Here is a 14788-nt window from a genome sequence, read left to right on the forward strand (position 1 = left end):
GCCGCGTGAAAGCTTAAGCGCGGTTGTCGGAAAAATACTCACACACCCCCCGCCCCCCCACCCCACCCCGCTGCAATAAAGTCGCCGCGCACTAGCCACAGCAATTGCAAGCATGTGTCGCAATATTAACAGCAAGCGGGTAATCATTATTCATTAACGAGGTAGCGCACTCGCTGGCGTCGGGGAAAAAGTCATAAATTCTGGTACTGGTGTGTGCAAAAATCCGCCTGCCAGATAAATTTACGCGTTGCCGGCTGCCAGGATTTTGCTGCTAATTAACATGTTTTGCACTCACTTTTTCTTGCAATTACGTAACGGCAGTTGAATATTAGCGCCGAGCTCAAGGAAAACACAATTCTTTGGCTTTTTATGTGCAAAACCACATTAATATCGTGGAAATAAAGAACATAAAATAGCGGCGATATAGCTCGATACCATCACGATACGTTCAACGACAAGTCGGAACGTCAAATCTCCGATTCGGGAGGATCCTAGCCTACAGCGGTCTGGCCGTGGAATACCGGACCAGCTCCAACGCCCTCAGCAGAGGACTCGAGGCTGCACGGGAGATCGGCCGCTTTGTGGACTCGGAGAAGGAATTTGCCCGCGTCTTGTGCGGGGGACTGCGGGGGCGTGGTGCGCAGGACTCCCTGACGGGGCTACGAGGAGCTTTTTAGTCCCAGTACATCCGGCGTCCGAGTTCGGTTCGCGTCGGCGGCCGTAAGTTCCAGCGATGGTTCGACTCTGCCGAGGCTGTCTGATTGTGTTCATAACATTTATGGACAGAATTTCTCGGCACAGCCGACGCCTAGCGGGGGTCAGGTGCGGTCACCTCGGAATTGCATCTCTGCTTTTGTGAACGACGCGCTTCTGTTGGCTTCACCGAGCTGCGATCGCCCAGCGCTCACCGGAGCGGTTCGCTGAGATGAAAATCGGCACCTCCAAATCGGAGACCGTGGTCCTCGGTCCGAAAACGGTAGCGTTCCCTCTCCGGGTCGGGGATGAGATCCCGCCCGAAGCGGAGGACTTCAAGTATCTTGGGGTCTTATTCGTGAGGAGCAGCGTCTGGAGTGATACGGTCCGTCGTGATAAAGGAGAATTTCAGTCGAAAGGCGAGGTTCGCCTCACCTACGGTCAAGAGCTTTGCGTCAGGACCGAAGGAACAAGATCGCGGACACAAGAAATGTGTTTCCTTTCTCCTTTTCAGATCGGGCGAGAAGCCCGTTCATCCGGGAGTCGAGTCGCTGCTCCTCCGCATCGAGAGGAGCCGGATGAGGTGATCCACCTCAGGTGAGGTGTTCCGGGCACGTCCCACCAAAAAGAGACCCAGGGGACGCCCCGCGTCTCTCGGCCGGCGCGGGAACGCCTCGGGATAGGGAAAGGGAAGTCTGGGGGTCCCACCCCACACCCGCAGCCACCATCTCCTGACCTCAGATAAGCCGAAGAAGATTGATGGATAGATAATAAAAATATACATATATCGTTGACTACAACAACTTGGCAAAATGCCGATCATGTAACGATTTACATCTTGTTGCAGAAACGCAACTCCTACTCATCAAAAACACTGGCACGCGCACACACACACACGTTCAGGACGACGCACGCAGGGCAGCTATTGCGCTGCGAATACTTTTTTTTTTTTTTTTTTTGCAAGTGGAAACATTCCTGCTTTGTCAGTCAGAATTAAATCACACATTCCTTCCTCCCTACACTGGCAAAATAACCGTTAAACAATTGTTTGCCACTCTGTGTTATGACAGACTGGCCCCCGGATGGAGCGTTGTTACATTTAGGCGAAATGCTGAAAAACATGGACGGCACGTACATTTTTTGACTTTGCAGAGATTACTAAGGTCAATAAAATATGAAATAGGTCAGTTTTGTGTTCTTTTCTTCTCGTCAACAACAGGAAGGGAGGCGATCCCGGAGTAGCACATCGAATTTAACACCGTCGTCCACAGCAGCTCAAGCTATCCGTCACTTGTCACGTTGTTTATGATTTTTAGATCGCAGAGTTATCGTTTATGATATGTGACAAATTAACATGTTGGGACAGACTTTCACAAGAATCGTGGACGCTGACAGACGATTTGCCTTTTCGGGGCACCCAAAAACAAAAAAATCACGCGGCAGGCCGGATCCGACCCCGGGGGCCTTGGCTTTGACACCTGCGCGCTAGCGTCAAAGGGCTACGGTAGGGCCAAATCGTCGGCCGGTGATGACGTCACACTCCAACAGGTTTTGTCATTCCCGACACATTTCGGAGTCGGATCTGGGAAACCGAAAAGGGTCAGACGACGAACTTTCCCTTCCTCACTCCGTTCAAACTGGTGCCAAACTTGCTTTCCTTCCGTTGCTTCTCCATCCGTGCGGCAACCCGTTTAGGGAACAACTGGATCAGGAACAAAGATCGGAGAACACCTGTGACACCGCCGCTGTCACAAATTCGTCCTCTATTGGCGACACGACGCGCTACTCAAGCAGTCACGCGAAAACAATCTTGCTAGCGCTAGATTGAGCTACCCCCCCCCCCCCAGAAATGAAAACAAACCCTCCCCTTCATCTTGCGCCTCTTTCAACACTGAGCTTTTCATCCAATCATCCCCCCCTCCCCCCGTCATGCCCTCTGAAGTGTCAAACGGGGCCTCTTCCTCCAGTTTTTACAACCCTCCCAAGTACCTTTTCAACACTTGAAGAGCAGACACACCTCCTACCTCCGCTCCCCTCTAATTAGAAGTCACCCCAGGGGGATGCTGGGTACGGGGAGTCGGGGCCAGAGTCGAGACCTGCCCTCTCGTTAGCGCCGATCCCAAGCACTCCCCCCGCCGCAGGTCCCGCCCCGCGAAGGGATCTGAGGTCAAGCCCGCGGCCGGGCCTTGCGGAGCTCAACGTGCGAGGGGATGACGATGCGCTCGTGAAAAATATGCCGAGCAGATGACGACGCTGCGGGATAAACAAACGGGAATAAATCAACAGCGCTCGGGAGGCAGATGGAGGAGTGCAACATTTTTCAGAGCCTGGATGGTGAGAACCAAGCACGCTCACAAGAGGCTCCAGAGGAAGGAGAAACTAGAGATGACGGGAATGGAGGGGGCGGGGGGAGGGGGGGCAACCACCTGCACAAATCACACTACCGTGGACACCAGGATGCGGGCCCCTCTGCTGTAAGGTCGCCATCTACTGGCGGCCCCTTGGCAATGCACGGTATTAAGTAAATCTTCATTTGCGAGTTTTATCCCGCAACCCTTGCGAGGATAAGCGGCTCAGGCGACGGATGGATGGACGCATTCTCCCTATGAAAGGAAACTTCCTCAACTTTTACCATTTGAGTATTGATTTTTTTTTTTTTATTTTACCCCCCAAAATCAGCACACCTCCCTTTTCCCAGATGAAATGTCACAAATGTCCCAAATCAAGTTTGATTTGTTTTCCCGCTAGCGAGCTCATAACTGCGTCGACTCGTGTATCGACTCTCCCCGTCTTAACGAATTGAAATCAATAAAAGCAGCATTGTAGCGTATGAAGATAGATGTTGTAACGTGTAATAACGACGCAATACAATCCCGATTTGGAACAGCGGCACCCCTGGCGCACCTTCGGCAAGACTGTGGAACAAAAAAAAAAAAAAGGTTCCGTACCGTCCCGCTCGAATTCGGCTTGACGTTACACACGCGCGCATTTTTTTTTTTTTTTTTCAGCGGTGCCACACTCGGCAGCCGCCGGGTCCAGAGATGAAGACCAGATGGGAACAATGAGATGAGAATGAAGGCTTTTGTTGCGGAACCGAAAACAGCGGTTCTTGTTAACGCACTCCAAAATATTGCTCCATCCATCCGTCCGTCACGGGGGCCAGATGGCCCGACCGGGACCGTGGTTCTCCGCATTAATTCGCTTCCCACTCCTTCACACAACAAAGCCCCCCCCCCCCCCGTCAAAATCTAAACGGACATTCTCTGCGTTTTTTGTGACCACGCAATCGAGCGGGGGGGGGGGGGCGAAGGGGGGCGCTGGGTCAACCGCGAGATGTTGCCGCTCACTCGGGACCATTTACAAGACTTCACCCCCGACTGGATCCCGGCCATCGACTTTGCGTGTCTGTCCGCGGGAGGCTGCGTTCAAACGTTAAGTGGGGCCATTTCCTTGAATCAACAAAACAATTTGTTGCTGCTTGCGAACTCGCTTCCTTGTGAAATTCCAGCAGGATCATTAAACGCAATTGTGGCGGGCCCGGCCGGCACCGGGACACCCAAGAGAAATTGTTGAAATGTTGCGCAGTCGCCGTGAAGAAGCCAGTTGGCGATTTCTTTTTTCGTGTAGATTTCCGGAATGGCTCCAGAGCCCTCCGAGAATCACTTCAGGCGCAGGTGTCAAAGACGAGGCCCGGGGGCCAGGTCCGGCCCGCCACGTGATTTTATGTGGCCCGCCAAGGCAACTCACGCGTCAACGTCCGTGATTCTTGTGAAAATCTGTTCCAAAATTTCAAAGCGTCACATATTATAAATGAGAACATTGAGCTATTTGAAGCATTTTTGTGTTACAAAACCCGCGACCCTGGATTTCAGATTCCAAAACTAGTTCTGTGTAAATACGATGAGGCCATTAAGGATTTCTATGCCTTCACAGTCGTCGGGGGGGGGACTGTCACGACAATCTGGCCTGCGACAAAAATGAGTCCGACACCCCTGAGACTTAAGGTATGCCATTACGTCCCCCCACAAAGGAAGGTCTATTCCGTTTCGGGTCCGAGCCGCAGGCCACTTGGCCCACACACCCAAATCACACGGAGGAGGACCTCCAAAGACCCAAACACACAAGTATAGAGCGCCATTCTTCTTCGGCAGAATAGACCCACTGAGACCCCGACCCGAGCGTGGCCCGGGACAGCTTGTCGATCCTCTCCGTCTGAAGTGAAGCGAACGGGTCGCCGCGGTGCCCAGCGATTGCGCTGACTCGTGCTCCCCTCGCACACATGCTTGTCATGTTTTTGCTGTCCCCCCCTCTGCCACTGTCACAAAAGAGAATTATGGGGTGGGGGAGCATTCCTGTCCCCTCAAAGTGCAATCTACAGAACCAGTTCTAAGGCCCAAAATATACCCGTTTATTTTGGGCCTTAGAAACTGATTTTTTTGTCACGGGCCATTTATTTTGGGCCTTAGAAACTGATTTTTTTGTCACGGGCCACATTGTGGTTCGGGGTTCCCTCGGAGGGAAGTTGCAACTATTGTATTTACGCATCAAATCTATGAACTGGTTTTGGAATTGGTTTTGGAATGGTTTTTCAAGCACTGCTGATCTTTGGTCGGACAAAAAAAAAAAACGCTTACAATATCTCAATGTCATCAAAAACGATATGACAATTTGAAATTCCGGCCCAGGAATCACGGAGTTTGACGCACGTGACTCGCCTCCGCGGGCCACAAAAAATCACGCCGCGGGCCAAAGCTGGCCCCCCGGCCTTGAGTTTGACACCCGCGTTTTGAAAGGGTACTATCCCTGGGGCACGCCATTGCGCACCTAAAGCCATCATCATGTTTCAGTATTTTCATACTTTAACTTGCGACTTTCCTGAATATTCTGGGTCACTTCTTGCGCCGTAACTCGAATTTTTCTTTTAAGCGTAATTACAAATGTGACTATGATTTTATTTTTTTTATTTTTATTTTATTTTATTTTTTTTTTTTGCTTTATCCATTGCGTGCGCTGTCTATATCGAGGTGATCCCCACTTTGCAAGGCTGAAAGCAACTTGTCACGAGAAAGACCCGACCGACTGCAGACGTGCACCCGCGGAAGTATCTCGAACCTTACCTTGACCCAAACAGCCAACAGAAGCAGTCCAGTCGCGGCCCAGCGGCCCCCCGTCATCTCTCCCCGAATTCGGCGTTGGCGCACCGAACGGAGACAAGCGAGCGCTTCCCTTTCGCTCCGCTCGTGTGTTTGTGGGACAGCGTGGAGGGCGGGGGGGGGGGGCGTGGGAGAGGGGCGGAGGCGGGAGGGAGGGGGTGGCGACCGGGTGGGGTGACTCAGCGCAGCTCGGAGCCGAAACGGCGTCGCGAGACATGTGATGTCACGTTTCCAGATATGTTGCTCCCGGTTGTGAACACGTTGCCGCTAAATTTGCGCTTGGGTGCCAGTCGTGCGTCCAGAACTGGGGGGAGGGTGGAAGGGGAACGGGGGGGGGGGCTCTTAAAGAAACATGCTCCTGGGCTGCGGAACTTCCGCACTGACAGGTCCAAATCACGTCCCCCCCCCCCCCCTCCGGCCACACCACCTGCCTCCTATTCCTGGCAAAATGAGCGACAGAAACGGCTACTTCTTTGAGATGTTTTTGATTTTGTTGTTAAAATAGATAATATTTTTTTTAAAAAAAGATCACAAAGAAAAGTTTGTTTTACGTGTGTCACAAGATGGTAGCAAATTACTTCCCCCCCCCCCCTCCCATGAGGCAAAGCGGTGACACCATTTTTGACCTGAGCACATAAGGAGCGATTCGGCTAGTTTTTCAGCAAATAACCGAGGATAGTTTCCGCTTCTAGATGCCAAAACTGAGAACCCAAGGATGAAAGTTGTGTCAGGGGAAATTTGGTTTCCAATTTTCCCCTCACGCTACTTTACCAGAATACACGATTGTGTCAACTTGTTGCGTTTTCTGGCATCGCTAAAAGAAAAGCGTTAAGGTCCAGACGTACCTAATATTGTGTCCAGTTGGCGATAAGGGCATTTTTTTTCCACACAGAAATTCAAGCGAAATGTTTTTTTTTTTTTTTTTTAATTTACGAGGCCCTCCCACGTGCAGGTGGTCGTGTGTCAGCTCGACCTGCTTTAATAATTCGCGAGCTTTGCGATAAAACTCAAAGGGCTCGTATATTCTCCCCCCCCCCCCCCGCCGTTCAAAACGGGCCCAAATCGCCGTTCTTGTTTTTCCAAGCTCCCGTCTTGAACTTTGACCCTCCAACGCCCCCAAACATCGAGACCAGTTGAGGCCAGCGAGAGAGCTAAGCCACATCCTCATGTTCCAAGTGGGATCAGTTTCACCTTTCCCGGGTCGCCCGCTTTATTTTTAGCCACTGGAAATGCTTAAAAGTGGATTACTTCTCCCCGTGTGCCGCAGTTTATTTTCAGTATGTAGAGCGCGTGTGTAGCTTTACTAGCCAAACACGGTCCTCAGAGGTCAGACACCCCCCCCCCCCCCCCCCCACGTGAGTAACCTGGTTGTCTCGCCGTGAGGCCTTGGCCAAACAGAGCCGCTCGATCGGTCCCGTTCGGCCCACGAGTCAAAAGCGCTGCTTGTCACATGCGTTGAAAGAGCGCGCCAGGAATTTGCCAGCCGCCCGGCGCCCCCGCGAAGGGGGCACCTCGGAGGCGGGGGGGGGGGCTCGTTTGTTATTTCCAACGGAGACGTGATTGCAAAAAGACGACTTTCGCCGCCAGTGTTCCACACGGCGCTTTGAACAGAATCAACGAAAGTCTGTTTTAACACGGAAATGAAAATATGCCTTTGACATTAAAAAAAAAAAAATGAAAACACCAACATGAAATATGGACATTGTACAAAATATCGTCATCAAATTGCACCGTAATGTCTTGGATGCGGCAGGATAAAATATCTGATCATGTTGAAGAGGGGGTCAAAATATCGGAAGTTGTCTCGTCACAAGTCGCAAATATCTCTACGGTCACAAATCACACATTTCTATCCGGATTATCCTGAAAATTCCTTGCCGGGCTGTTGCGGGAACATGGAACTTGACAAACTGTTCATAAATTCGTGGATTTGCTCGTACATCCCACCCCTACCCCGCCCAATGCTGCTGGGACCACACTAACCGTGGCGCTCGGGTCCACGCCTCCCGAGAGAACCTCGAGCGGGCCGCAAAGTTGAACACTAAACGAACACTTCCAAAAACAAAGAGATCGCCTGTCTCGCTTGCCAACCCCTGCACACGCCCCCCCCCCACACCTCCCAAAAAATGTTATCCTAATTCCTTCTAAGTGCCTATTTAAGCAGCTGTTTTCTGTAAACATTTGGCCCCACACTGTTCTCAATTAGCTTTCCTAATGGGCAAACCTGAAAAAGCTTTTTTTTAAAAAAAAAAAAAAAAAACATTTTTAACGCATTATCGTCTGCTTTTTCCCAAAAATGAAAAAAAAAAAACTTGGGATGCGTTTTTGGCAAAAAAAAATAAAATGAAAAAAATTCGAAAATAAAAACCCACACAAGATATACCCATAGATGCTCACATAATGTAATTATCTGCGTGCTAAGACTTTTAAAGTATTGCGGTGAAATAAAAGTTTGGAGCCGGAAGAAAAACGGAAGCCCTCCTGCAGCAGCCGAGGCCTGAAAATTATGTCGCGGCGTCTGACGCCGTTTAGTGTTTAAAAAGTTTAAATGCATGCAATGTTGTTGTTTTTTCGCACAAAAAAACAATGAGGACCACTCAGACAAAGTATAACAGTATGTACTCACAAAATGTAATCATCTGCATACTCAGAGTTCGCAGGCACTGTGGAGAAATATTTGTTTTTAACCGGAACTAAAAAAAAAAGTCCTCCCGCAGCGCTCGATGGTTTAAAATTATGTCGCGGTCTCTGGTGCCATCTAGCGGATAAACTATTTAATTGCATGCAAAATAACTGTTTTATTGCAATTTTCCCGCACGGCAGAATAATTGTAAGACATCAATTTCATAAGGTATTGACAAATATTATTTAAAATTGCAATCGATGGGGCAAAAACAAAAAAAGCACAGAATGTTGCATACTGCTGGAATTTCGTAATTTTAAATAACTAAATAACTAAAACAACTGACTAACTTACCTATCGTCATTTTACTGAAATGAGTCACTTTTTAAAAAAAAATTAAGGGTCTGAGTTAATAGCTAAAATTAAAAAAGGTGACGTCGTATTCCGTTTTTGTCAGTCGTTGTGACGTCACCTGCAGGAGGAACAAAAAACGCCCCCACCGCGCGCTGCCTGAACAGATTCGAACAAATATTTTTACTTGCTCTCGTATCATAAACAGACTATAGGCACCACCTTCAACCCCCCCACCCCCCCAACAAAAAAACAGCCACACAATAGTTGTTTTTTTTTTTATTCTCGTAATTATCTCGACTGACCTGGCACGTTTACAGTGAAAAGGAATATCGAGCTCACGCGGGAAACACATGCACACGCCACATTCGAATAGCCTTTCACTAAAATGTCCTTTAAAAAAAATAAATAAAGCATGCAGTTATATTCAAAACACGTAATGGTCGTGGGCGCGGAAAGCCCGACGACCAAAGACGTGGGGTTCAAACGGCGGTCGGACGGATCCGGTCTTTGGCGCGGTACTGCGGATCCGGACCGAACGGCCATTTCCCCCCCACCCCACTCGCCGACTCACCTCTTTGTGATTTTTAAAATTTGTTTGGGGGGGGGGGGGGAATCTAACCGACGTCTGCTCGCCGCGGAATATTCTAATTGGAGGTAAACCTCTCAAGATGACGCAAAGAATGCCGATTTTGAGGCAGAAACTAAAAAGATTCCAAAAGGGCCTTCCGGTTCAGAAATCACGTGAAGTTTTCTCGGGGTTTCAACTTATTACCATGGAGAATTGTAAACATCGTGGGGGTGGCTGTCTGACTTTGGGGGTCGTGTGTCTCTGGAATCCAAAAGTGAAGAAGAAGAACCTCCCTCGTCGCGTTGCGCAAAGAGACACGTCACCACAATTGCTGGGAAAGCAGCAAAAACACCAAAAAAAACAAAGAAAAAGATGGATGGGCCACATTTCCTAGAGAGGGCCGTGCACTAGTATCTTCTGGCTTCACTAGAAATTCAGTGCACGATTAGTACTAGTAATGTTTTGAATGACGAATGAACTACCATTACTAGACCCCGACTGCTAGGTGCGTGTCACGCGCTAGTAGGAGTTTTGCCTCACCAGCAACATGTCAGAGCCCGGGAATGCCAACATTTTTGCATGTGCGCAGGAATGTCGCACGGTAGCGGAAGGCAGTAGTGAAACTGGCGCGTACTAGTACATCATTTAGTTTCCACTAGTTGAAGGAAGGAAAACCGTAACCAGTGTAGTCGTTGCGCTAGTGCGCCGAATTGTCTCAGAGAGCATAATAGTACACGGATCTTAAAGCGGGACACCGAGGATTTCGTAAAACTGAGCAAAGAGCTTTTCGTCAACCGGACGACTTCAGACTCGCGCTGGTCCAAAGTCAAACGGCGGAAACTTTGGCATCAAGGTCTTTGAGCGTCTTCCATGACGTCGCGGGTCCCCAAATGCAAGCCTCCTCCGCTCGGGCGCAGTTCGGCTCCGGGTCCGTTTCGCGCGCCAAGTTCCAACCCACGTCTCTCCCCCCCCCCCCCCACCCCGCGGACATCCATCTCTTCCTTCCCGCCTCCTCTCCCTCCTCCGCTCCCCCTCACTCCTCGCACACCGACTCGCTGAGGTCCACGGCGCCACCTCTGGTGAGCCGCCGCATCTTGCTGAAGTCGTGGTCGGTCCTCAGGTAGGAGAGGGAGGGGCCTCCCTCGCTGTGGCCCGCCAGGTCCTGGGGCCGGGCCTGAGGCGGCAGGGCCCGCATCTCGCCGCCGCTGCGCCAGTACAAGGCGTACTGCTGCGGGTCGGACACGCCGAAGGTGGCGGCGCACAGCTGGGCCAGCGCCTGGCTCGTCTCTCCCACGCGCCACTGCAGGGTCCTTACGGCGCTGCGCTCGCCGTCCTGGAACAGTATCCGAACGTGCCTCTGCGGGGAGAAGCAGAAACCGCACTTCGAGACGGAGGAAGCGACCCAGTCGTTCGTCGGCTTCCCTTTTACCATGCAGTGACCCCCCCCCCCCCCGCACCCCGTTTCCCAGAACCCACACCGTCGGCCTTTCCGGGCCTTTTTAAAGTAGCGATTAGCGCCCGTTCCCCTCACATTTGCTAACCGACACCCCCCCATCTTGGCGGACAATGAGGACTACCGAAGCTCAGCCGGGGGGGGGGGGCCTTCTCTGCCTCTTCTTCTGGGTCTCGATAACGCCGCCGCGCGTGCCTCCGGCGGACCTCAGCGCCGCCCGCCATGCAGCGGCAGAACGCGGCACTACTCTCAAGACGCGCGACTTGAAATCCCGGTACAACCCCGTGCAAAACCGTCGCGAGGGCAAAAGATCAACCGGTTTGGCCTCACTGTATTGCAGCGGACACACACACAACGACGACCAACGTCAACAGGTCCAAACTTACAGAGTCGCCGAGCTCCTCGCTGTCCGCGTGCATATTGCGTTTGCCTGCTTGGATGCGTAGACGCAGCTCAATAAATTTCATGTTATCTGACCGCCCACTTTGTCATCGCACTCGCCTCACGGATCGCCCGCCTGTGTCGGAGCAGAATCTGGCTGCCGGCTCACTTGGACGGGCTATTTGAAGCCCTGGGAGGCGCCACGTGACCGCACGCGAACGTTGTTCTTTACAATGCCCCCCACCCCCCCACCCCCTCCACTATCTCTCTCTCTCTCTCTCTCTCTCTCTCTCGCATCTGCTCGGACCAATGCGAAGCCAAGCGGTGTCATAACAGGTGAAAGTGTGCGTGCGCGTGTGTTCCGCCTGGCCCACATCAGAGGATTACCTTTCAAAAGTAATCCCTGCAAATGAATTTCAAGCATGTTTACGAAAGATGAAAGCTGAAAAGGGGGCCGCCCGGGATTGTGCAAGATCCCAGTTTCGGGACCTCCGGCGCCAGGAACTGAGAAAATTCTTCCCTCCCAGGATATTGAACGGTGCCGAATGCTATTGGGTGGAGGGTCTGGCGCGGGGGTTTCCACAGCATCCCGACCAGCACCGCCCGGTCCGGTCCCCGTCCGGGATCTGGATCCGATGCAAAAGCAGCGATGGGGACCCAGAACGAGTTCCGCCTTATCCACCGAGCCGGGGGCCCGGCCGCGTTCGCGACCCCCGTCGGGGCGCGAAACCTGTTGGACTCAAAGTTAGCGTTTGAGGTTTTGGAACTTAAACATAGTCGGGAAAATACATTTTCGCATCATCTTGACCGGATCAAGCGGGTTTCACCGAACGTACAGCAGCGCGTTGTTTTCACGTTCCAAGTCGTCGCATTTTTGGCTTCGTATCGGCAGCCGAGATTTGAGTTCCTGCAAAGTTTTTGGAGTTCTCAAAATGCCAACATCCCCCGTCGGAACCTCCTGTGGGAAGTAAGGAGTACAGAGTAGCGATCTCGTCGTCCAAAATCCGGGGAGTAAACGTCAAAAGTCATCGCAAAATAACAGGTACCGAGTACTGTACCAGTGGGTTTCCCAGCGTGCTTCTCTCTCTCTCTCTCTCTCTCTCTCTCTCTCTCTCTTCTTGTCTCTCTCACCTGTGCTGAAGGAGATGTCCCGCGGCCATCTTGCTCGCTCGCAAATACGTTGAGCGACTCCATGTTTCTACTGTAACGCTGACGCCGCACCCCTTTGAATCGTGCGCTCTCCAAGCGTGCGTGGGCCTGTGAGATCTTTTTATGATAAACGAGAGTGAGAGGGAGAAAAAAAAAATGCAAATGGCTCCCACCGACGCAAAAGCAGATCAAGCCGAGCGCAGGAAGGAAAGGAAGGAAAGGCGAGCGGCCCCGCGATCTCCCAGAAGCCCCCGCAAGGCCGGGCGACCTACGCGCGGGGCCGTTTTGACTTGGAGATCATTTATTTGGTTTTGGTTCTGCTCGGAAGGGGCCGCCTCTCTCGTTCAACGGGCGGTTCCAGCGCGCCGATTTTTCCAGTGAGCAGTACTCGGCCCGGGGACGGCGAAGCGGAGTCGCTCGGGCGCCGCACGCCGCCCCATATTTTAGCCTCGGAGCAAATATATTTTCAGTGTAGGTATTCAGTAGCGCGGTTTGATCGCTTTTTAGATTTCTTTAGTCAACCAGATTAGGCAGGTTTGAAGGCCCTGGTGCGAGGACCGAGACCGCAACCCAGGTCTCACCTTGACGAGGATGTTTTGTTTGCTCGAATCTCGTTTGACCGACATCGGCCTTATTTCGGAGCAAGGAGAAAAGGAAAAAAAAAGTGAGTCATTCCTCCTGGCCAGTAGTTGGCGCTACACTGCGTCAGTTTTACCCCTTCGCGGAATCATCAGAAAGAAAGAAAAAGCTCTTCGGACGCGATTCTGTTCTTGCATGCGTCCGAGGTACTCGTGGTATTGGCGAAGACTTTGAACGAGCGAAGAACGTCCCCGCCAGTTGTTGTTGTTTTTTTTTTTTTTTTTTTTTTTTCTTTTCAGGGTCTCGCTCCGCTCAGGCTCGGCTCGGGCTCGGCCTCGGCGGGCTGCTGGATGTCACGCTGTGTGGGCCGCCGGCGAACGCTCGCCAGCGTAGCAGCAGATGGTTGCCGTGGCAACCCTGGCCTACACGCTCTACCAGGCATTCCCACTCAGCGAAACACCTTTTTTTTCCCCGATAAGCCGAGGCTGCGCGCTTTGCACACACACCGACGCGCTTGTTAAAGTGGCCACGGGGCTACGAGTTTATTTCCACGAAGCTTGGAAAAAAAAAAAAAAAAAAAAAAAAGTGACCCTTTATATGCACCACATTATTATTTTTTTGATTGCTGTTGTTCTTTTCCTTCCCTGGCTTTCCGGATGGACTTCGCTTCCATTCATTTGCACGTCGACGCTCACCTCCTGACACCTGTTACGTAACTCCTCCCCCTCAAACGCAATTGGCATGACGACCACAAGTTGGCAAAAAAAAAAAATAATATTTGTCACGTCGAGGATGATTGTTTACCGTGTTGTTTACCTTCCGTAAACGCAACGGCGCCCACGCACACACACTTGTGCGGAGGAATAAAGTACAAATACTTTATTACTGTACTCAAGTGGACTTTTCAGGCACGTCATTTTTTTTCTCACTTCAGCCGAGTGTGGCAACGAACAGCTCGAAGCTCCTTTTTTAAAAGAATATTTCATAACTGCTCGCCACTTGGGCCACCGTAATCGCAAGCGCCCAAAACGACGCTTCACAAAGTGACGCAAACAAAACAACCCCCCCCCCCCCCCAAAAAAAAAAGCAAACAGTTTGACAACCGCCCGCGATGCATCTGCGTGGCCATGATGGCGGCTAAGTTTAGCTCCGTGACTACAAAGTCCGCGGTGGGGGTGGTTTTTTTTTTTTTTTTTTGGGGGGGGGGGGCTCTCAACGCTTTGACGGCAGGTGTCCCTTTTAGTGCGCGAGTGTGTCAAAGCAGTTTTTGAATCAGACGTAAACGCAACACTTGTGGAGGGACGACTATGAGCGCAACTGTGACTATTTATTATTCAGGGATGAGAATGACCAATTTTGAAAAATACTGAAAATGTCTCCCTTGGGGGGGGGGGTGCACAATTTTTTTTATAAAAAAAAAAAAAAAAGTTAAATGGTGACCTCTGGTTACCTCCAACAGTGTAAATACAGGGCAATCATAATATTTTGAAAACTTCAAATATAAATAAGTAATTTTGCGAAACTTCAGACATAAAAATGTGAAATTTCCATCAAATAGGCTACTGCGCTTACAAGTTATATTTCGAGAAATAAGTACACAAGAAGATTATCATTTGCTTCGACGATGCTCGTGGAAAAGTATTTCATCTGACTTCCGCAAATCCGCATAAAATTCTCACCCTTGATTATTTTACAAACAATTCCGTTCTTGTCGGTGCCCCAAAAAAAATGTTTGCCGGGAATAGCCTTGAACTATTTTTTTTGGGGGGGGAGCTTCAGAAATTGAAAGACGTTGTAAACAAGATGGAATTTTAGAAGAAAAGATCCACAGGACA

The 14788-nt window shown here is 50.8% G+C and overlaps 1 protein-coding gene across 3 annotated transcripts in view; it reads right to left on the bottom strand.

Annotated features, from left to right (window-relative positions):
* adamtsl3 (ADAMTS-like 3) overlaps positions 1-5969 on the bottom strand; it is a 32418-nt gene extending 26449 nt beyond the window's left edge. For all 3 annotated transcript variants that reach the window (XM_061808198.1, XM_061808197.1, XM_061808194.1), the window contains exon 1: positions 5811-5969. In XM_061808198.1, the coding sequence (XP_061664182.1) occupies positions 5811-5867 (57 nt within the window). In that variant the 5' untranslated portion in view covers positions 5868-5969. The remainder of the gene's footprint in view (positions 1-5810) is intronic.
* Between the last annotated feature and the right edge of the window lie 8819 nt (positions 5970-14788).

Source organism: Syngnathoides biaculeatus, chromosome 21 (assembly GCF_019802595.1).
Source record: "Syngnathoides biaculeatus isolate LvHL_M chromosome 21, ASM1980259v1, whole genome shotgun sequence".
NCBI classification, from domain to species: Eukaryota; Metazoa; Chordata; class Actinopteri; order Syngnathiformes; family Syngnathidae; genus Syngnathoides; species Syngnathoides biaculeatus.